The 25,396-nt window shown below is 35.8% G+C and overlaps 1 protein-coding gene across 1 annotated transcript in view; it reads right to left on the bottom strand.

Moving 5' to 3' along the window:
- Positions 1-25,396, bottom strand: part of ANO3 (anoctamin 3) — a 394,322-nt gene that overhangs the window by 99,141 nt on the left and 269,785 nt on the right. Inside the window, exons 7-10 of the mRNA XM_026512215.4 lie at positions 17,444-17,544; positions 10,390-10,434; positions 4,673-4,804; positions 2,154-2,260 (exon numbers count right to left, since the gene is read on the bottom strand). Coding sequence (XP_026368000.2) covers positions 2,154-2,260; positions 4,673-4,804; positions 10,390-10,434; positions 17,444-17,544 — 385 coding nt within the window. The remainder of the gene's footprint in view (positions 1-2,153; positions 2,261-4,672; positions 4,805-10,389; positions 10,435-17,443; positions 17,545-25,396) is intronic.

Below are 25,396 nucleotides of genomic sequence, written 5' to 3'. Positions count from 1 at the left end.
TTTGCCATATCATGAAATATGAGGCATTTTAATACCCATTTATTTGGGATCACAGGAACCTGGAGCAAATACTTTTTTCTGCCTCAAAACAACAACATTTGGTCAAGAAAGCAGAGGAATTCTCCACCCACAAAAATGTCTCAAAGGATATTGGTTTTGAGAAGTCTTTAATTAATACTGAGCCAAGGAGACACAAATAACAATATGTGACACTTCTCAAAATATCCTCCAGCTCAGCCAGAGTGTAGTGAAATGAACATTCTCATCTTGTCCTGTAAGATTAGATATTGGGAAACTTTTGGAGAATAATTTTTGTTGCAGTATTATTTGTATCAGTAAAGAATAAGAAATCATTGTATAGCCAAAATTGAGGAATCATGTACTGTATGATGACTAACATAACATAATAAAAAATTTTAAAAAATTGAGGAATCATTTAATTATTACAGTGCAATCAATGATACTAGGACTTGGTAAATAATTGCAATTTGATGAATGCCTATAATAGAATTTTGTACAGTTATTTACAATGTTTACAGACATACCAAAGGGTTTGAGAAAATACTCATAAATACTTTTTAAAAAGGACAAAATCATAAACACTGCATGATTCTAATAATGATGTGTATATATATCATATTCACTATTATTATTAGATATGCTAATCATCATTATTAGAATCATGCAGGTTTACTATATATACATTTTTATATGTATACTATATATACACTCAGTATTAATTTGTGAGAGTGACAACTGAGTTTGGGGATTTTTAAATTTTATTTTTATACCCTTTGTGTTTACTGTATGTTCCACAAAGCTCATGACAGCTTTACAATCATTTGAAATGTCCTATTTTTATTTCTAAAGATTATGTAAGCACAAAACACTATCACATAGACACATTTTTATTTTATATTCTGGATTTCTCCATTTTTATGTCTTATTTAGAAAACTAAGTGTCAAAATTTTTTGTAAGGATTTAGTGTCCAAATTAACTATTTTGACTATTCAGTAATAAATGAATTTGAAGATAAATGAATCAGAAGAGAACCAAAGTCTGAACTTTCCTCTTTAAAAAATGGCTGACTTGAAACAGAGTTCATTTTACTTCTGTGGAACCATATTTAAATACAATTCAGTAGAAACTGGTGCAAGTTTTTTTTTTTATGGTTATCAACTTTTTATTTGTAAGGATTTTAGGACATAACTAACATTTGATATCTTCACTGTCTTGTATTTCTCACCCTAATAATTAAAAGACCAGTTCATTTGTTACCTGTTTTCTGCTCTGGGCTATGTAAACTTTGCAATTTTATTTAATTTTTTTAGGTGAAATTTTCTCAACTTTCTTTTGCAATATACAATCCATTCAAACAACACAGAAATCTAGAAAGTTAAAATTAGCTGTTATTTCACCTTCTGGAGGTAATTTCTAGAAAGTTTCGTATATCTTCTAGATTTTTTTCTTTTTACAAATGTGTGTTTAGGAAATAGAATTACATTAGACATAGTTTTTTATCTGCTCTTTTTTTTCACTTGATTATGCCTTGTGGATACCTTTCAAAGTCAATAAATGGAGAACTAATCACTAATTTTCAATTTCCACAAGTAAGGGGTCTGCGTCATATACTTTTTTTGTGATATATAGCATATAACAGATGTTCAATAAATTTGATTTACGAGTGAATAAATAACACATAATTTTAAAGGGATGCCATTTACGGAGAAGCAGCCTAACTTATGGTTCGCTCCTAGTGATGGACGGTTAAGAGTATTTCCAATTTTATTCTATTCTAATCTTTGTTTATAAACAAAGCCACTGTGAACAAACTTCTACATACACTGTTATTCAAAAGTAGGATTATTTCTTTGAGATACATTCCAAGAAATAAAATTTCTATTCCAAAATGTTCTCATTTTGATACATATGGCTAAATGTCCTTAAAAAAGTTTTTGTTGTTGCTGTTGTTTTATTTAGTTTTGTTTTACTGGAAAGCTGAAAAATAGAATGTTTAGAATTTGTGTTCAATGCGTTATATCCTCATATTTAGTGCATGAAGGCAAAGCTTCAGGTGTGAAAATAAGTATTCCTGGATATGATCAGTAACAGCAAATTCTACCTTCTCTATATTTTTAATTAGTGTTCTTACCCACTTTTGATATTCCATTTTCATATTTCGTGTGCTGTAGCATGTGATAGACTATTCTGCTTCGAGTAGCATTGCTGAAGAATGTGTCCTTATTGTTTATTATGAAGCTGTCAAGATAAGAGGATTTGTCTTAATATTCAAAGCAGAGCACAGAGTCCAGCAACAGTTACAAGTTTCTAGGTAGTCATCTACCTGTTTTCTCCATTAACACTAATGCATGAGAAGTATAGTAAGTCAAAAGACAAACCGTCCTCTTAAAAAAAAAATCAATTGGCAGAGACAAAATACATTTATAAATAATACAGGCATTATCAAATATTCATTTAAAAATCTTTCAGTTTATAGGGAAGCCTAGATGTCCTATTTCTTGTTTAGCATGAAACAGGGACAGCAGCATTAAATTGTCTGTTGCCTCCCGTAAGTGTTGTACCACCTTTAGCAATGTAGTTCCAAACAGAACACATTAAAAATTGATGTCATGTCCTCATACCACACCTTGCAAGCTAACTTGTCTTGTTTTCAGAACCTCAGTAATAAGCAACAATAAGGGGAAGTTCTCCCTTCCCCTTCATGCCCTGTACTGTCCCCATGTAGTAGGAGTTGCAAAGAGAAACCGTAATGAGAGCCAATAAGTAAAGAGCAAAAAGGTGATCTTGACAGGAAAGGGAGGGTCTATTTCAGCGTTTATTTTGTAATATGCTGGGAGCCTCAAAATAACGGGAGCATCCTGGACCTTACTCAACTTCTGACAGTTCCTGTTTCCAGTTGCTTTATCTCTGTGAGTAATAATCTGCCTTTTTTTCCCCCAGGCACTTAGTACTGAAATATTAGGTCCTCTATGATTCTTGTTTTCTTTTTACCATCCATATTCAAAGAGTTGTCAAACTGAACTGCCTCTCTCTGGCTTTGACTTACCCTATTGTTCTGGGTCTCATTGCCTAGATTATGAAAAGAATATCCTCTTAACTAGCTGTCCAATTTCCCGCCTGACTTTTCAAGCACAGCTCTGATTCTTAGAGCACTCCCACTATTAATGTGTCAGCATTACGCACATAATTAAATTTCTTATTTTCCTCTCAGGCTCTCTAGTTTTGCATTTCAGCCTCTCCTTCAGTCTGATTTCCTATAGTTGTGGCTTTTTGTATCTGATATTCAAATTGTACAATTTATCATACCTTGAAATCTCATGTTACTTTTCCTTGGGATTTTGCTCTGTCTCTGATATCTTCCCCCCCACCTCTCTCCACTTCCCTCCAATTTTTACCTGCTGAAGAGGACTATTTCCTTCAAAGAGGCTGCCTAGATCCTTACCTCTGGTTGTAGCTTCTTTCTGTCTTGTAAAAATGTGCATTTTATTTGTGTCAACCTAACAGGTTGATTCTACTCTGCTTTGTTTCATGGTTATCTGTATACCTGTCCATTTTAGTAGCCTTCAGCATTCCGATATTGTGCTTTTTATTTTTGTACTTGGATGCACCAAGTTAACACAGATACTCTGTGTCCTGTTAATTCTAAGGATGTGAAGCAATGTCCACACAATTCTTTCACCAACAGCTTGATGCAGAATTCCCTGAACAAATATTTCTTTAGAAGATTAAGTGCCTTTTTTTCATGGAGTTACATCATGGAGGGAGGAGGCAGATGGTACATAAATAAACAAATAAATTGTAGTTGCTGTCTTCACAGTATTCCCATTGTAGTGGGGCAGACAAAAATGTAAACTAGTAACTAAATAAAATGGGGGAAACATAAAGATAGAGAAATGCACAGTGTGGGATGTGGGACATTGAGAGGCAGGATGAAACAGATTTCCGTACCACCAAACATGTTACAGGGGCAATAATCAATGGGAAACTCTCTCCTCCCAAATATTTGATTTAATTCATTAGTTTCACCCTGCCTTTCAACATCTGTAAAGACAGGGACTGTGTCATTATCCTCAATCTGTATTATGTAGAAACTCAATAAAGACTAGTCGAATGAATAAAAGAATAGAGACAGATATGTTAGTATGTAGACGGATAGATGGTTATGCAACAAATTCCTAAAAAATGTCTCATTTACCCTAGTTGAATACAATTAGACTAAAGTGTATTAAACTAATAAATACATATTAATTAAATGTAATTACATATAATCATTTATTAATTGGAACAATCCATTATTCAATCATGTTATTTAATAGCAACTCTGTTAGTATTATCATTATTGTTACTTTAACTGGGTAACTTACCACCATTGTAATTATTTTGAAAGAATTGGGACCTGGACTATCAGCCCATGACTTTACAATTAATTATTCACTTCTTGAATGTCTCTAAATCAGCTGATAAGGAATTAATAATGCTCACTGAGTACTGTTCATAAATTCAGTGCAAAAAACATTTTAATGAAGTGATACATTCTCTGACTTATTTGGCAAAAAATGGAACTGCTCCAAGGTATTTTTATTCTATCAATAACTCCTAGATAATGAAAGGTACCAAGTCAGGTGGTAGGAAAAAGAAACATGAACTTACTGGTGAATCCGTGCACGGCTGAAGGGGCCAGTGTAGCAGTCTGACTCTTGCAGGTTTGGGAAAGCTGACTTGTCAAGAACCATTGGGTTTTGGGACATCCATTTTTTTATTCTCCGAAAATAATTTTGTACACTGCAACAAAGTCACATGAACTAGATTAGGTTGCATTCCAGAGCCATGTCTACCTTCTATACCGTTCTGAAAAAAAGAGTTCCAGAATGACATACACACACCCACACTCACACCCACACGCAAGCACTTCTGTTCCCACACAAGAGAAATAAATTCCCAAACAAACCAAATCTTGCAGTTGTTTAAACTCTTTCCGTGCAACTAGGTTGTCCTTATGAGAAAAATCTGGTGGAAAATGTTAAGGAATCATCATACATAAAGATGGTGGTGGAAAGAACCATTAAAGGGAGCATGACACGCTTATCGAAGTTGTGAGTGCACAGATGTATGTAAGTATACCCATATATGTAGCGATAGATATTCTGATTCTCTGAAAACTCTACAGCCATGTGGCTCTACCAATGGAGACTAAAAGGAAATAAATGTCTACAACACACTTATTCAACAACACTTATTCAACTGCGAGCCCCAGCTGTTGGAAACAACAAGGGTTTGGGCGTCAAGCAAAACCGAGTTCAAAGGCAGCGTGGCACCACAGTGGCTGCGTGAACTGACAAATGTTATTTAAACGTCTTGCCTCCGTTTCCTCACTCATAAAAAAAAAAAAAAAATTGACTTTGCTGGCGATTTGTAAGTTGGTGTCTTATTTTATGTTTTTGAAGATTTACTTATTTATTTTTAAAAGAGGGGAGGGGCGGAAGGAAAGGAAGGAAAGAATCCCAAGCAGGTTCCACTCTGGGCTCTAATCAGCTCCTATGCGCTGTCCATGCTGCTATCCACTGGCTGCACTTTGAGTACTGGGATTAGTACAGACACCAGATATATGATTAAGATCCTGTTTCAGGAAATCTCACATCAGGATCCTTTGGTCTCAGCTTTAGATTACAGTCACAACCCATTTCTTACCCTATCTATACTGACAGGAACCATATTTACCTTACAAGGAAAAACAAGCAAAAGAAAGAGACTGAGTCCAGAGATTGATTCTGAAAACCTAATTCTGAGTGACTGCAATAATAATTGTGTTTACTTCTAAAAAACTGCAATATTTACACACTATTTATGAGGTTCTATCTTTGTCAATTTTTGGCCCCTTCCACAATAGTAAGAATCAAAGTAGCAGAATAGGATAATTCTTAGACAAGCACAATGTATCTTAATATCTGTTTGGCCAGCACAGCTTAAACTTTAAAAAATTTAGGATAGCAATGTGGGGTAGCTAATAGTGTATCTTAGGAATTATTCCACTCAAGTTTATTTTGGTAAAATTACTATGCATAATTTGAAATAACAATCAATTCCTGATGTAAAGTTTAGCATATGGAGAGTCTGGACCTTTCCTTTACCACGTAGGTTATCATACAGATCCCAAGTCACTTTTGGTTTTGGAAGGACCAAAGCATTTCTTTCTAGCCTATAATAATAAATGGGAGATATCTGAGGTGTTCATTTTGCTTCTTCTCATGATAACAAAAGCCTCTGAAATCACAGAGTAGCTCCTTATTCAGCAACTCGTGCATAGATATTTATACATCACTGAGTGAATTATACAGCAATTACTCTAGCTTTTTAAACTTGGCACAGGGAGGAACACACTGGGGTAGGAGGTGGAGGAGGAGTCTTTCAGGATTGAATTTGCCAGCTATTGAAATTGAGGCAAGCATTTTCAATCTTTGAGCTTTAGGTTCTTATCTCTAGAGAGAGGAAGTAATTCTATCTGTCCTACCTAGTTACTAGGTGCCAGAAGGATCAAACGAAAGGATACATTCTGACCGCGCTTAAGAAATGCTGATGAATTACAGTTCTTCAGGGCCTATCTCTGACAACACACAAACATACAAGAAGCGGAGGTGAATTTTAAAAACATTAATGAAATAAAAGGGCCTTCAGACCATCACTCATTTTTTATAGAAATAAACAGTATTATAATGTGGACTTTTCATATACACTTTCTATGAAGAAGTAAATGATTCTAATAGTGAAAGGTGGTCAGGCCTGGATTTGAATCACGGGATGCAACGTTCTAGATTATTACTCAATTTCCTTGATTCTTATCCAATTTTCTCATCTCTTAAAGGAAGGGATATTTTGAGGATTAAATAAGTAATGGCTGAATCCACAGTGCTAAGCACCCAGCAAGCACTCAATTATGTTTGCAATAATAATAAGGAAAGAGAGTATTACTACTCTGTCTACTACTACCAATCTCACCAACATGTCACCGAACATGATCTAATGCAGTACCTACACTCTACCAAATCTTGGTCAACTTGACCATCTTGCAGATTCAAGATTTCACGGCATATTATGAAAATGACTTCTAATGGAGCTTTAAGTTCCTTGGCCAAAATCAATGGAAAGCCGAGAATTCTACGGAAATTGAAAAGAAATCTGGATAAATGGGCCCAAAGAACTTGGTCAGAGCACCAGCTCTACCCAACCAGCTGTGAAATCTGGGGGAGGAGGCATGGAGTTAGTAGAGAGTGGTGATAATGGTCATTTATTCTCCCAGATCTGCAAAACTAGTTACTCTTTGTTCTGCTTCCCTGAAGGGTCATTTTGAAGATGTTTTGATAACTGAATGTGAAAGTGCTTTGTAAACAAATGATAAGATAGCAGCAATAATACAACTACAGCCATTTCCTATCAACCTGCCAGGAGAAATGGTGATCTTCAAAAGCTGGATAATTGCGTGTACATTATTCATCACCTCACGTGTACTGGTTAAGATACCCAAGCACAAAACATCTTTCCCACTTCAAGAAAGGAAAATCACAAGTGAAATCTAAGTGCACATAATTGATTTTCATTTCTCTCTGGCCAATTGTCTACAAATTAGGTTTTTAAAATTTTATAACAATGATGGTCACCACACACACACACACACACACACACACACACACGGGAGGCGGGACACTTAAAGTTTTTCTCTAAAGTTTAAAAAAAATATTGAAATCAGTCATCCCCCTAAGTGAAAGTCTAAACTCAAGCAAATAACATGAGATCTTTTTCCTCAGTTTAATATGCCATATACTTTTATAAACGCCCTTCCTCTGTATTTGCTATCCTTCCCATATGATCCAAAAAGTCAAGGAACAAAGAGAACTATTTGTAATAAGTAAATTGTAAAAAGGTGGGCTGTAGTAATGTTTAAGGTATTTTAATAATTATTTGGAACATATAACTGAATCTCCATTTCATGAAATTAAACAGAAAATAATAATAAACACAAAAGGTAATAAAATATATTATGACACATAATAAAGTACTTATTTTTCTAGTTTACTTTTAAGTTTGACAAAAATAGAAAAAAACTCACATTTTTTCCACTATTAAAAATGTTTTCTTAGGAGGAAATGAAATGAACCTTGAGAGACTATGAACTCGGGGAAACAATCTGAGGGTTTCAGAGGGGAGGGCGTTGGGGGGTGGGTATTAAGGAGGGCACGTGTTGTGATGAGTACTGTTATACGCAACTAATGAATCACTGAACACTACATCAAAAACTAACGATGTACTCTGCAGTGGCTAACTGAACGTAATAAAAAAATGTTTTCTTTAGAATTTAATATACACGTTTATCATGCATTCTAAACACAAGTGCACTCTAAAAACAAATTATGTAATATAAGGTAGAAATTTGTATGGTGACTAACATAATATAATAAAAAATATTATTATAAAAAAGGTAGAAATTTATTGCTATTTTATTTTATTTTATTTTTTTAAAGATTTTATTTATTTATTCATTCGACAGAGATAGAGACAGCCAGTGAGAGAGGGAACACAAGCAGGGGGAGTGGGAGAGGAAGAAGCAGGCTCATAGCAGAGGAGCCTGATGTGGGGCTCAATCCCATAACGCCGGGATCACGTCCTGAGCCGAAGACAGACGCTTAACCGCTGTGCCACCCAGGCGTCCCGTGTTGCTATTTTAATATACAGGATTCTACCCTTCCACAAGTCTCTGAAAGATGCTTGTTTATCAGAAAACCACTAATTACACAGTAGCAAAATCTCACTAATTCTATAGAGCACACTGAACCTAACCAGAGACATCTTATCAACACATCAAACACGACACAGGCACATGCAGAGAAAAACAAACAAAACCCTCTGCAGTTGTAAATTCATATATTATAATTTCAAATGATTTTTACTTTATTTTATAAAAATAATTTTGGAAATTTGCTATACAGACCAGGACCAAATATGCACAAGGGGAAGGATAAAAGTTCATTCTAAATCTGAGCATGTTAACCCGATAAACAGAAAAATCTGACCCGGATGAGGAGCGTCACTAATAATTTTAGTATTTTTAAGAGACTTTTAAGTACTGATTCTTTTAATATTCACTCTAACTTCAAGTTTCCCCCCATTATTTACTTTTCTTGTCACCTATTCCTACCACATTTAAATTTAATGCTTAAGAGAGACCAACATTCTCCTCTCCTAAAATGAAATTTTTTCCTAAAGTTCTAAATTATATTCAGATGCTTTCTCTGGTAAAGGAACTAGATTTATGGAATCTTTTCCTAAAATGTTCTGATGTTCACACTATATGACTCTAGTTTTGTGTCATTCTGACTTGTAACATCCTGCAGCATTATTCAATAGACTGTACTCTATCGTATTTTGCTTTCATTAATTGATTCTTTTGCAATGAGCAGAAAAACAGCCAAGTATAAGAAGCCTTTTGTTTTTAGCATCCATTGAATGGAAGCTCATTTTCCTCCGTGAAACAGGGCCAAGGTGATTCGGTTGGGAGAGCTTCTGTCTCAGGGTTGTGGTTTGACAAATTTTTTTGTCATAGCTACTGTTACCTAGTAGGTAAAGAGAAGTTTTGAGATGAAGCTCTTAAAAAAAAGTTTGTTTTCAATATTAGGATAAGACAGGCAGCTCAGCTGGTGAAATAAGAGTAGGCCTAGGATTTGAAAAGATGCTGTGTGGCCTTCGTAAACCACTTCATCACTCTGGATGCTGGTCTCTCCTTGACCACCTCTGTCAAAGAAGAGATTTCGATTGAATGGTGGGGTTTCTTCCATGTCTGTTCTTCTATTACTCTAGTGGGTCATCATTTGCCCATCAATCATGATTTTACAACTCTTTTTTAAATTAGAATCTCCGAAGATGCTAACTTGCAATGAAAATCCTCCTGTCACAACATTATACCAAAAGAGGATTGTAGGGACGCCTGGGTGGCTCAGTCATTAAATGGCTGCCTTTGGCTCAGGTCACGATCTCTGGGTCCTGGGATCAAGCCCCACATCAGGCTCCCTGCTCTGCCTCCCTCTGCTTGCTGCTCCCCTTGCTTGTGCTCTCTCTCCCTGACAAATAAATAAATAAAATCATTTTATTTTTTTAAAGAAGATTGCAGGAATGGCAATGAGAAATAGAAAAAAAAGAGATTATCTGATTTTAAACATTGTTAAATTTGGCATAAGTCATTTTGGAAATCTTTGAAAAAATCAACAAAGTTTTTCTTCCCAAAATTTACAACTACTGATATGGGTAATGGAATGTTTTCTTTTTATTTCCTTTTCCAAATGACAAATCGGTTGTAAACAAATTATGCATCACCCACTGACCTGCCCATTGATTTGTTCCTCCGGTCAGTGTAGTAGCATTTTTTCCTGAAAAATAATAGAAACAGATGAAGACAGTCATGTGAAAAAAGAGAAACCAATGAATGACAACATTCAATCATGTTGAGTATATTAACCCTCCAACTTGAACACACCTAAGAAAGACATGAAATAAGCCAATATAATAGAATTCTGAATGTACATTGTCTTAATTTCAGACTTTAAGTTACTAATAACAAAAAACTTTGATAAATCAATAGATCACTTTTGAATATTTGATTTTTAATTCCATTTTTTGAGTCTGTCTTCTGCTACACAGTGCATATTAACCAGATCATTTGCTTATATGAAGTCATCCAACCATCCATCCATCCATTTATATTTCTACCCATCTAAACACATTTGTAATAAAGAGTTATTCTGCAAGCTCTGTTAAGGTAGAACCATTAAAAATGTATAGAAAAAAAGAGGGCATCTACCCTCAAAGAGCTTCCTTTACAGTTGAGGAGACAAGTGATAGTTATAATAAATTGTAATAATGCAGGAAAAACAGAGAGTGCTATCAAAGTACCTAGGAAGGGATCTCAATTAGTCATTGTAGATGAAGGAGAAAGAAGTCAGGAAAACTCCCAGAGCATGTATTATCTGTGTTGCATATGAAATGGTTACAGGAGCAACACCAAGTATTTTAAGATTCAGGGAACTGCAACTACTTCAGTAATCTCTGGAGTATAAATTGCAAGTTGAGCATAGTGATTAAAGAACTGGCAGGGATGACCAACAAGGCTCAGATAACCAAGGGGTTTTACCACTGACTCTAAGGTTTTTGGATGAAAAACAATGGATGAAAAACACTGAGTGTTTTAAGTACGTGTGTAGCATGTCTAATTTTAGAGACTCTAAAAGTTCATGACAGAGGTTAATTCATCTCCTAAAAGATTTCCTCATTTTGGAGCTCAGAAATCTCCTAGTCTAGGCCTTCTAAAATGCCTTTTTATCCCCACCCAATAAAACCCATTTCAGAGGATCAGTTAATTCCTCCTTCTGTGGCATCTAGAAAGCAGAGCTGAGTGAGGACAATCGATATTTGGTCCTAACTGTGTTATGAACTGCTTAGAAAACTTGAAAACTTTCTGAACTACCATATATTTCACTTCAGACACTAGTTCTATTGATAAAAACTATTTTTTTCAATTGTCCCTGCCATACCTCAATACGAAATTCAAATACGGAATTTCAAGGCTTGCCAGTCTACCCTAAACTCATTTAAATATTTTCCCCCCTTCATTTGTTCAAATATACAAAAATTTGTGTGCATGCATAATTCAACCCGCATTGGAATATAAACCCATCTTCTCTCTGAACTTCCTCCACACAGATTGTCTTGCACTATCTAGTCATCATTATATAACTGATCATGGACTATCTTCTACAGGACCTTGGGCCTCTTGAAGATAGTAGCTTTACTTCATTTGACTTTGTATGCCTGCTGTATACTTGGCACATTGTTTGATAATTCGTAAGTGCTCCGATGAATGAGTCTTTGTTTAATTTACGGTTGTATTTGTTTCCTTCAGTGCCTGAGACCACTTTGCATTTAATAAACATTTGCTAAAAGGGGTATTATTATTTTTTTTTAAAGATTTTTATTTATTTATTCAACAGAGATAGAGACAGCCAGAGAGAGAGGGAACACAAGCAGGGGGAGTGGGAGAGGAAGAAGCAGGCTCATAGCAGAGGAGCCTGATGTGGGGCTCGATCCCATAACGCCGGAATCACGCCCTGAGCCGAAGGCAGACGCTTAACCGTTGTGCCACCCAGGCGCCCCGGGGTATTATTTTTTTTAAGCTACAAATGTAGAAATGAGTTTAACATAATTTTTAGCACAAACAATCTAGGAGTGTTATGTAGAGGATGTAAAAATTATAATTATCAACCACAGACACAGTAAAGAATATTAGAAAAGCAAGGGGACATTTGGATTAAACACTATTCTCCATTTATCTTTATTGCTGCTAGTTTGAAATTTCTCATAAACATTTTTCTATCTTTGAAATGTTTTTGGAACAATAAAGAAAAACAAAGGAAGAAAGTCACAAAAGATGAATAAAGACACCTTTTAGACCACTAATATTATAAAAGCAAATAAAAATGAAGAGACTCACTTTTCCCAATTAAGCAGCACTCTAATTATCAGCCAAATCTAGGATGAACCTTGTGTGACAATTAGTGCTGTCGAGTCCTCTTACTTGAGGACTGGTTATTGCTTATCTGTTCGGCTATATTAAAGGGTGAGATTTCTCTCTGTCTTTGCAATCTCTTAGCGAACTGCTTGTGATGTACATCACGTTGTGATTTAATGCTCAGTCAATAATACACGTGTTTTCTTTCTCTTCTACCTCTGTGAAGTGTTCTGGGTTGGGGGAGATTTTGTTTTCCCCAACAATATAAAAGTGTATTTTTAATCCATGAAGTCAATGATAACTTGCAATTTTCCTTAATTCTTCTTCATAAATGATCCTGAAGGACCAAATCATTTTCTACCCACAATCCTCCACCCTGTACTTTATTAACTACATATTGTTCATAGACAGGGCTTTCTTTATTTTTTCCCTAATTTTTCATTTGAAAGATTCTACTATTTTATACCTTGACTCAAGGCAGCATCTATCTACCTACCTACCTTCCCACGGTTTACAACAACCACTCAAAACTGTAAGTAAATCGTGACGGGAACCACTGTTTCCAAACCAGTGTTTCACACAGCCATGTGGTCATATGTGGAGATGCCTGCAGGGCCAAGGGAGATGGGCAGTCACATCGGTGGAACCCTGGGTCCCCACCTTGTCAGGCAGAACTGCTCCACTCTTACCTATTTCCTATGTTGGGCTGCCTATCTGTTTCTTTGTTATTTTATTTTTGAGTGAAGTGTCCTTTGCATAAAAAAGTGATCTAAGTTTAATCTCAACTGTGATTAAAAAAATTGTTCTTAATGGTTTAAAAATATCTCCCCCCTCCCAATCTGCTATGTTTAAAATATTTGTGGGAGAAGATTAAGAATCCTATTAAGGAACTCAAACTGAGAAGCAAGGGGATGACTGAATCATCTTAAAATATGTTTGATTCTTTTAATAGGAAAGGGGTAAGAATGAATAGGAACCACCTTTGAATCAAAAGAAAAATAATGAGAGCAGGACTTAGTATTTCTGGAACGTGGGAGACACAGGCTCGGTCCTTGCTGATAGGAGAAAAATAAGAAAATTTGAGCTATTTTCATTCTCGGAAATTTTCTTGGATAGTTTTTGAAACATCAAGTCTAATATTTACTTTGGGATAATAATCAAAAAAGGAAATGCTAGAAAATTTAGATGTATAAAATTCTACACATACATTTGAGCAGAGAATTTAGATAAAATGCTCAAGATTCATGTTCATACAATAATTTCTCCTTATTGTATGGCAGGGTTATAACTTTAATAATTTTTAAATAAATTTGCAGTTTTTCTTTGTGAAATATAACATGTAGGTTTCAATGTTGAATACATATGTGGGATAGCGAAGCATGTATAAGTTTTCATGCATAAATCTTTCAAAAACTCTTGTCCTAAAAAGAGATATGTGTTTTTTTCCTGTTTAAGTTCTTTGTTATTGTAAGGCAGGATATATGTTCTTAAATGCGATAATAGTTGACAACTGGAAACTGAATCTGCCACCATAAAAACACTTGGCCACTTAGTTTATGCTTGTATAGCATTCTCTTTTTATGAGGCAATGGCTCTGACAAATTTCATGTATGCCTTATAAATAAATGAGAAGTTAGTTACTAAGAAGTTAATGTTACATCTATTATTTAAATTGATCTGGAAAATGTTCCAAGAAAACTCTGTGTTCCAGTATTTGTCAAACTGTTTTCCCAAGAACACCTACATATTAAGATAAAAAAAAAATCCTATCATTAAATGGTAAGGGTGCTTTGTATAATCAACTCCTGAAATGTATAAACATGGTCAGAATTATTAGAATATTAAAATTGCTAAGACAGTATTTCTTTACCATCTGCATCAGCATCCTGTGGGATGCTTATTAAAAATGTATATACCTTCTGTTCTAGAATTATGCCATATCACAGAAGTATGCCATAATCTCTGGGAGGGAGGGCTCCAGGAACCTTATATTTACTAAGTGTCCCAGGTGATTGTACTCTAAAGGCAGAATGAGAACCACTTCTCTAAAAATTCCTACAGTAAATAAACTTACTCTTTAACTCAGAAATTCAGAAACATATTTGCTCACAGGATATTTTTCTCTTAAGAACCTGTGGAAGTAGTATTCCTTTGATACATTTTTTTTTTTAAGATTTTATTTATTTATTCGACAGAGATAGAGACAGCCAGCGAGAGAGGGAACACAAGCAGGGGGAGTGGGAGAGGAAGAAGCAGGCTCCCAGCGGAGGAGCCCGATGTGGGGCTCGATCCCACAATGCCGGGATCACACCCTGAGCCAAAGGCAGACGCTCAACGACTGAGCCACCCAGGCGCCCCCCTTTGATACATTTTTGAAAATGTTCCATATCAGTTCTAATATTTATATTATTACATCATAAGAATTTAATGGCATTTTCCATCAGTTTTAGTAATGCAGCAATTGTAAACACTATTTAAAAAAACATGCTATAGGGGGGCACCTGAGTGGTGCAGTCAGTTGAATGTCTGACTCTTGGTTTCTGCTCGGGTCATGATCTCAGGGTGTTGGGACTGAGCCCCACATCAGGCTCTGTGCTCAGCGGGGAATCTCACAGGGAATCTGCTTGAGATTCCCACTCTCCCCCTTGCCTTCTGCCCCCCTTGCTCGTGCTCTCTCTCGTGAGCATGCACTCTCTCTCAAATAAGTAAATCTTAAGTAAAATAAAATAAAAAACATATTATAAATAAGAAATTTCTGGCACAATATCAAGAAGAGATAGTAACTGCATGCATTTCAGGGTTTTTATATTTCTTTCTTTAGATGTATCAGCACTCTCCTTTCAAATGTAATAGTACCAGGAAAATTTTTAAAAAATGAACATCATTTTAAAAAAGAAAAACAAAATCTCTCTGAAGAGAACATCTTCAAAAGCTACTGTAGGTCAGGACACCATGGCACACAGCCTGGAGACCTAAACTCTAATTCATACCAACTGAGGACACTCACAATCTGGCAAGGGAACTGTTTTTTAGTGAACTTCTGAGAAAAAGCAACAAAAGGAATTAAATTCAGTATAGATTCTTTAAAAATTAAAGCTTTGAAAGTACTGATTACTCTATCACTGAGTTTCTCAAAATTTATCTGAAAAGATAAGACTAAGGGCAAGGACAGAGAGGAGGTCAATGTGCTCCAAACAGACCTTCAATTTTTAAAAATTAGTAAAATCCGACATGATGGTGAAAAGAGCTAGATGAAAAGTTTGACAGTGTAAATTTTGTTGCCATTGTCTTCATAAGATTTTTTCCTTGTAGACTATGGCAGAATCAAGCTATTTGGAAAGTGAATTGATAAAAAAAAATCTTTGAATTTTGAATATCCAATACTTGGAGTAAAGCAAACATGTTAAGTGACATTGTATTCATAACTTATTCTTTCTCTGAGTGAAAGTATAGCTGCAGCCTTAAGAACAAGCCCTTTGCTGGGATCTAGGTCAAATTGTGTCAAATCCTTCCTTGTGTAGCACAAAAGGAACAAAATCTTCCGGACTTCTGACAAACATCTGTTTTGTATAAAGTCCAGAGGAGGTTAGGGGGGACAATATGCAGTCTTTCTGATGAGATGTTTTGACACAATGTTGACTCAGTCTGAACTGAACCTGAATGCTGAAACCCACAGAAATGGGACACTTTGTGATGGACTCTAAGGGTTTCCTCCTTTTAGATCTACAAGGAAATTAGCTTGTGCATGAATTCAATTACAACTCTTTTTAGAAACAATGGTGAAATCACAGGACAAAGGGTGGATAAGGGCACCTGATTAGTTAAGATTAATTTGGAAATTTTTTAGCAATTTCATCCTGATATCAGAAACTAGGTCATCATCTTGAGTGTCATACTTCCTTTGCATCCTGTGTTTACATCACGCAAATTAGAATTTGTTAAAAGTAGATAATTTTGCGATATAAACAAATAAAATAACGGGTACCCACAATCGCACCTATCAGGAGGAGTCATTTTTAGCATATTATATTTTCTTCCTACTTCATTTCTATGCATTTTATGTTGTTGAAATTACATTGTATGAGTAATTACATATCATAACGTATGTAAAATTTAACTTCTATTATTTACTATTTCGCTACAATCTTTAAGAAATCCTATACCCATTCATTCTGTAAATGAATTATAATCCATTGAAAGGGTGTATTCTGATTTACTCCTTTACTGTCAAACATAGAAGATATTTCCATTTTCCACAATTTTAAGTAATACTTCAGGGAATGTTTTTACACATTTTTAAATTATCTTAAGATAAAAAGTGGAAGGTATAAAAAGTTGTATCATTAGTACTCAGGTCTATTCAATCTTTAGGAAGAATGGAAAAATCTTTGAATGGAGCCGGCTTCCCATTCCCATGTATCCTCTGCTACTGAGGACAGAGCTAAGAAACCATGTGGTTGAACTGCAAGGAATGACTCTTGCTAACTGCTATACCAAGAGAAACACGGTGTTTGTTTACAAATGGATGCTACGGGTGCTCCCTGCCCCGCGCAAAAACAGTAAGAGTTTTTACCTACCCATATGAAATAAGAACTGAGACTGATCTTGGAAATTATAAGTTAAATTCTGAAAACAACCATTTTTCCCTTCCTCTAAGCAAGTCCACCTAGAAAAGATATAAAACATCCAAGGGACCATAAGGTTTATCACATTTGACAAATATATCCGAAGGAAAAAGAAAGTGTCCAAGATATTCTAACATTTGGAAGAAAAAGCTCTGTAGAAAGAGTTGCATTTGTTGCTCTAAAGTTTTGCACAAAAACAGACTCATCTTAATAAACGTTGAGATCCAATGAAGTAAAATTTGAAAGTACCTGAAGGGCATCCTGATATTTAGCCTCTCTGCATACTTGCACAGCGTGTCCCACGGAATATGAATTTTAATAAACATGATATCAGGGTTTGCGACAGCTGGCTGCAAAGGATAGAAAAGCAGGCACCATTATTTAGAATCAGAGCTGATGATATTTTGCCACAATTTGATTTGAAAGGAAAAAACACTGTTACCTTGTCTCCCCATAAATCACTGTTACTGATTTAAGGGGGACTGATATGAATAAAAAATCTTAGTACAGAAAAACCTTCATAAAAATGTAATAATGCCATTGCATACAAGAATGACTTTTCTTATATTGATTGTTATCAAGATCCAGAATACCCAATCAGAAAAATCATGAGCCAGTTAGGAATCTGAAGTTATTCTTGTTGGAAACTTTATCATGATCCTGCTCAGAGGGAACAGAAAGCACTGACAGTTGGCACCAGTCATTTATTGATTCATTCACTTATTCTTCTAGCATATTTTATTGAGTAACTACTACCTGCTAGGTCTTATGAAAATCCTGGGGGGGAAAAATGGAGTATAAATCATACAAGTCCATGACCTTACAGAGCTGTCAAATTTGCACACTTACTTTAACCTTCTAGTCCATAAGAATTTAAGTGTCTTTGATCCACATAAAAGGTTTTTAAGCAGAGTCAAATGTGCATCAAAATTATTTATGGGGCTTTTAACAAAATTCTAATTCTTCAGAATTCCCAGAATTGGATTCCATAGTTCTGAATATTTTGTTCATATTACTAACAGAGAATCAGCTGCACTTTTGAACCAGATAATTATTAGGATTCTTAGGTGTGGCCCAGTCTAAAACAGGTAACTAAATAATTGACTAGTTTGGCATTGTGTATCATTCATGGTCATATTCTATTCTTTTTAAAACCGAAACAGTTATTTTCTCAAGTTCTTGTACTATCTGAGGCCCACACAGCAAGAAGGATGTTCATGACTATTCTAGCAATGAATTCCACAGAGCTTATCCTTCAAGTGATTACGGATGCTGATATATAAAGGAACAACTGTGGTTTGCTTCCACTTAGCATGCCTGCCAGGTGAGACACAGCTGGACTCCATTTGGTTAGCATTGTTCATTGAAATTTCAGCTAGATGGAACTTCTCAAGAAACATAACCATCTTAAAAGCTCAAAATTATGGAAGAAATGTATCATTTTAATTTAAAATCACATTTTTATAATTAAACTACAGTTTTATATCCATACATTCATAAAGCCCTATATAAGTTTTCCAGAATAATATTTGAAATTTGTATCACCAATATTTTCAAACAGTATTATTAGAAAACCATGGGGCAGTCATCTGACTGATACTCAGATATAGAGGGCATCATTGCCATCGGACATGCACTTCCGCAGACCAGAATTTGCTGAAGTTTATTCCACAGAGTACTATGAAAAAAGAGGCAAGAGAGTCTATGGTCAAGGAAATTGTGGGTTTCTCATCTCACTAGAGGACTTGTGAGACAATTTTAATATGTGTGTACTTGCTAAAAATGTCCAAGGTGAGAAAGTAAACTAAATTTTCAAAATTTTGGACTATGGATTATTTTATTCCTGATAGTTTAGCGAGGTACCTCTATTTTGCAAATCACCATGGGAAAAATAGCAAAAGATGTTTTCACATAAGTACAGTTTCCTAAGAGGCTTCCTACTTCAAATATGTTTGTTTTAAATTACAGGTAAATATGTGGGAATAAAATTCACAATGACAGAAGACACAGTATGTGTTAAATGTCAACAGGCCCTTGAATTTAGATCAAGGTCATACACGTTAGCTATGACTGAGAAAACAATGTCTAGATTTTTTTTAAAATTAGCATTAATTCATTCAAACAACTATTTGTTTAAAAATATATTTTTTACCTAGCTAGAAAGGAAAAGGAGAAGAATTATGATGTTCTCTCTAGGTTCTTTTTAGCAATTATTACAGGCTTGGTTGAAAGGTGTCTGTGCTGCTACTAGGTATTTACTCAAAGGATACAAACATAGTGATTTGAAAGGGGCACATGCACTCCAATGTTTATAGCAGCAAAGTCCTCAATAGCCAAAATATGGAAAGAACCCAGATGTCTATCAAATGATAATGGATAAAGAAGATGTGAGATATATATATAAATGGAATATATATAAAATGGAATATTACTCAGCCATCAAAAAGAAAAATCTTGTCATTTGCAGCAATGTGGATGGAACTGGAGGGTATTATGCTAAGTGAAATAAGTCAGAGAAAGACAAATACCCTATGATTTCACTCACATGTGGAATTTAAAAAACAAAACAGATGAACATTAGGGAAGGGAAGGAAAAATACAATAAGATAAAAACACGGAGGCAAACCAAAGAGTCTCTAAACCATAGGGAACAAGTTGAGGGCTGCTGGAGGGGAGGTGGGGGGGATGGGGTAACTGGGTGATGGGCATTAAGGAGGGCACTTGATGTAATGAGCACTGGGTGTTAGATGAATCACTAAATTCTATCCCTGAAACTAATACTACACCATATGTTGACTAAACTGAATTTAAATTAAAAAAAAGAGAGAGAAAGGTTTCTGTGCGGGATTGATAGAATCAAGAAAATCTTTCTAAAGCATAAAAAGCATAGGTATTTGAATCACTCCTTCACTGAGGCAAGTGAAAGAAGAATTTCATGTTTTATTATGGTTTTTCCTGCTTTCGCCATACAGAAGTTCTTATATTCAAATTGATAAAAAAGATCCTTCTTTTGAAATTATAGCGTTGGCTACTGGTGTTATACCAACTTGGCTTTTTGCCTAGCAGGGACAATTTAAATTTTTTCAATCCTAACTGCGTACTTAGAAGAAATCACATGGTATGGTAGACAGAATCAGAAAGTTTGGTATGGTTTGGAATCACAAAGACTCAAGTGTGAATTCCGTCTTTACCATTTACTTAGCTCTGTGAACTTGGGGCAATTACCTAACCTCTCTGATCCTGTTTTCTGTCCTGAGAAATGGAGACAATGATCTTAACTCACAGAGCTGTTAGGAGTATTTTGAGAGACTGGACATATAGACTACCCAACCGTAATAGGATATCCAGAATTGTTCATTCTCTGTTGAGAGCATGCTTCTTCAATCAGACCTGAGCCAAAATAAAGGCTAACTTCAAAATTTCACTGGAATCTTTCTTTCTCAACCTTTTTCTCTTTTTTTCTCATTAAATAGCTACCAGATTCATCTTTATCCCTTGGCTTTGTAAGCCTTCAATAATAGGCCTTTTGAATTACGCAAATACAAAACCAGTAATAACCTGTATTTGGGGAAAACTCTAGAGTGACTTGAATCAAGTGATTGAAGAATTAAATATTTTTCTGGCGATATAAACCAGATATAAATTGTAATAAAATTATATTTCTATAGACTATAGTCTCTTTGGAAGATGTCTCTTCCCTTACATGTATTTAAATAGTCCCCTGTATGTTATTGCTTGTTCCTAGGGAGAGGTGGGCTCTTTTTCATCAGTTATTCCAATAGATTACAGAAAACGTATCTAGTATTTGTTTTCCTCAGAATCTGGAAGAGAGGACTCTATGAAAATGAATGAGTCTAGACACAGACAGAAACCAATCTATACCAGACTGACACATTCTACATATAGAATAATTTAAGACTGAATAACAAGCCTTTGAGAAATACACTGATGTTTGAACATTGCATTCCCTCCAGTGGTTCCATGGGAGTTTGAAAGCAGGGATCTCTCTTGTGGAACACACAGCTCCTGGGACAAAAAAAGAGTTTCTCAGGAGCTGGACCTTATTCCGGTATAAATGGAGATCTCATTTTCCCTCAGAGCATCATGGTTCCTGAAGCCTGGGCATGTTGGTTGCCAGAGTACAGTCATAGCATGAAGAAGGTGTGAGTGACACATGTTTTGGGAGAAGTCTTAGAAGGTTTAGCTTCCACAGCAGGAAAGCTTGGGTTTCACACTACAGATGGGTCTTGATTTGTTTTACCTTTTAGTACGTACAACCAGAGTTGATCACTCCCCGCTTCCCCACAGCTCCCACTCTGGTCTAAGCCATCATCATCTCTGGCATTCCTACAGTGCTGTCCAACAGAGGCTTTGCTCACATTCTTTCCCCGATAATCTATTCATAGCATAATGGCCAGAGGGATTCTTTAAAATATAACTCAGATCACATATCTTCTCAGAACCTTATTGCATTCAGAGTGAAAGCCAAAGTGTTTTCAGTGACCTACACAGCCTTTTATAATCTCACCTTCAGTATCTTACTAAAAGATATTGTCTCCTACTACTTTACCCCTCACCCATTCTACTTCTTACCATTTGGTCACTTGCTACAGCTTGCCTGTCCTTGCCCCATCTTTCTCACCTTGTCTATTCTTTTCCCTATAGTATTTATTATCTTTTAATAAGTGAACTATTTATTTATGTAAGTGCCATGAAAGAAGGGATCTTCGTTGTATTCATTTATGTATACCAAGCACCGAGTTCAATGCTGGGCACACAGTAGTCACTCACTAAACATTTGTTGAATGGATGAATGAGTGAGTTAACTTATCTTAAGTTCACGTTCTATGTAAGTTGTACCTCACCAAAAGATGATGGAAACAAGAACGCAAATAAACCAGAATTATTCTGGAAGAGGTGCTATGTCAAAATTCAAATTAGCATCATGAATAGCTGGCATAGCACTGATTATTAATTCATTCCTGTCAACCTTTAAGATGTGAAAATATCTAACACACTTAAATAAAAGAGATGCTTTAAAAGATGTTTCTACATTAATTCTGCCATCAAGGAGTGAAATGTCACGCTAAGTGCACATACAGCTAGAACATTTCTAATTTTGTATGTCTTAACTTTAAATATATATAGATCTTTTTCAAGCACCATGAAGTGTCTTTTATAACTTCCTCAACTTAATTTCTCTTTTGTTATATCTCGACTTAAAACAAAACAAAAGTAGTTTCATTTTCTCGCAGCTACTGAGCAGGGGGTTGGTGAAGGGATGGTGTTGCCAGGGAGAACTTCTCCCTTGGAATCAAAAGCTCCCAATCTGGCGCTGTTCTGTTAGCTCTGATGAAGGCAGGCTTTTCGGAGGGAACAAAACACCCACTGCCTTCACACTTCACATGATTATTTAATCATTCCATCCAAAATTCCCAAGAAGTAGAACATTCACTCTTAAGAGAAGTGGAAATTTAAAAATTGAGTTTTTTCAAAGTCACTCTCTGCGAGCTGGTGGCAGAGAGCTGAAAGAAAACAGAATGTGGTAGCTCGTGAGAGTAAGTCTAAGAAGAAGACAGATCACTCATATGATCTGGAAATGTACTTGGAACACAAACACAGTTACAGATCATCTACCTATTCATTCATATGGCCTTCCACTATGAGTCACTATCTACTGCTGATGTGATCATCTAGAAATTGTCCATATGAACATGTGATATAATGAGGACTTGAAACTGCTGTCTGCCAGACTTGGTGCTTAGCTCTGGTGAATGTAAATCTAAAAACTGGGGACTTGTTCCCTAAGGGATATTTCTATTTCTCAGCTCACAAGTCTCATACCTGCTGACATGTTCATAATTTCCTTTTCTCTGTCCTCATATCACAAGCCCTTTCTTTTTCTTCCCCTCCCTCCACCCTTTTTTCCTGGATCTTCCCCATCATCACTTAAGCATCTCATATAAGAAAACAGAAAGAAAGAGAAAAGTGAAACTTCATGAGAGCGCTTTCCCCTCTCTGGCTACTGCTCTCCATCCCCCCATGCACAGTGTGCTGATGATATTTGCTGCTGGCTCTGCTTTTCCACTCCCTCATCACTCTTCAACCCATGTCCACCTTGCTTGCATGTCCATCTCCTCAGAGAGATGATTCTCATAGCTTTCACCAAAGATTCCCACAACCTCCAATGGAACAGGCCTCCTTCTTGTCTTACTGGACTGCTCAGCACTATTTTACCCTGCTATCCACTTTTCCCTATGATCCTCTTCTCAGCCTCTCCCACCTACCTCCAACACCTTCAAATGTCTACTCTCCTCTCTTACCTTTTACAGGCTCACTCTTAGATTCATTTTCTTTTCTTCTCTCTAGTGGTTTCATCCTAGTACATGGCTTATATTACCATCTATATTCTAAAGACTAAAGCATTTACCTTTAGTTCACACTTCTCATGGGGTTGTAACACAAATCTCAAAGATTTTCTACTTGTATTTCTCAAAGGTCCCTCAATTACTAGCTTATGATCTTTATTCCCATAATTCCATCCCACTTTCTCCCCAAAGTAGCTCTCTTCTTGTCAAAAGTAGTTTTCTACTGGCTATTCCTTCTGCTGATAGTATTCTGCCCCCTTATCTTCTCATGATAGACTCCTTTTCGTTTACATCACGTTCTTTCAAATCACACATGCTAACATAACTACCTAGCCACATTCCTTATGTAAGTTATTCTGGGCATCTGGGTGGCTCAGTAGGTTAAGTGCCTGACTCTTGATTTCGGCTCAGATCATGATCTCCATGAGTATAAGACTGAGCCCCTTGATAGGCTGCATGCTCAGCGGGGAGTCTGCTTGAGATTCTCTCCCTCCCTCTCCCTCTGCCCCTCCCCCACACGTGTGAATGCCTGCTAGCTCTCTCTCTCTAAAATAAATAAAGCTTTAAAAAACTTTAATAAATTATTCTGTTTTAATAATTGCATGACATTCCTCATTATGCAATTTTTCATGTCTCTTTGTGGCTCCTCTCTTCCCATGAGAACATTGCCCATTTTATGATTCTCATTTATTCCCAGAATGTAGCATATAATAGGTACTTCATTAATGCTCCTTGAATGAATAAAGATATTGCTCAAGTCACAATACTAAATTATCCTTGAGATCTTCTTTTCTCTTCCTATCATAACCAAACCACCAAGTATCTACATTTTAACTTAAATATTTATCAAATCTATACCTTTCTCTTCCTCTCTAATGCCACCCATAATAACTGTGCATCCAGTCCTGCTCTTCAAATCTGTCCTCTTTTCAGGATTCCAAGGTATCTTCTTAGAAAACAAATATGGTCATGATCCTGCCCTGCTTAAAATTATTCAATAATTTCCCATTTTTCTTAAGAAAAGAATCAAAAGTCTTATACCACTAGGCATAATTATTTAGTCCTCACCACTCTTTTCATACTCATCTGGTACCCTTTTACTTCAGTATTGAAAAATGCCAGTGTCCTTCCTCCCACTACCATCATGATATTCAATTGATTCCTATTATGATGGGGTTTGGCATTAATAGATTAAGAGATCCCCAGGTGATTAGGATGGGCAGTCAGTACTGAAAACCACATCTAGCCCTTTTATTTGACTTATTCTAGGTACTATCCATTTTCAAACTTCAATTCAAAGTCTATTGTTTTAATTTCACTTCTTCCCTTCCTCTATTCTTCCCTTACCCTCCAGACTAGGTCACTGCCCTTGATATAAGTCATTCTACCATTATTTGTTTTTCTTTTAGGTCACTTATCACAGTTTGAAATTATGAAAAACTGACTCCTATGTAGTGTAAATTCAATGAAGGCAGGGATAAGGTCTACTTTACTCACTGGATCCCCAATAGCTTGAATAGTACCTGTTCGGGTTATTGACTGAATTAATAAGTAATTGGAGATGTGTAAGCAAAATAACTACCAATATTATAAAAGGATGTCTGTATAACTTGCTGAGAAATCACGGGGAGATAAAATCTTATCACAAGACTGAGTTCATAGGACTTTTGTAATAAATACTTATTGGTTAAATTACTCCAGTGATATGGATATTCTGGGTTAAAAATTTCCAGAAGAGACAAAAAAAAAAAAAAAAAAGGAAACACAATTAAAGGAGTCAACAAAAATTGAGAGCAGAATTCAACTTGCCCAATTCTATAACACTACATAGTGT

Source organism: Ursus arctos, unplaced genomic scaffold (assembly GCF_023065955.2).
Source record: "Ursus arctos isolate Adak ecotype North America unplaced genomic scaffold, UrsArc2.0 scaffold_23, whole genome shotgun sequence".
Classification (NCBI taxonomy): domain Eukaryota; kingdom Metazoa; phylum Chordata; class Mammalia; order Carnivora; family Ursidae; genus Ursus; species Ursus arctos.
The sequence above is the reverse complement of the archived record's forward strand: the minus strand, read 5'-3'. Positions and strand labels throughout refer to the sequence as shown.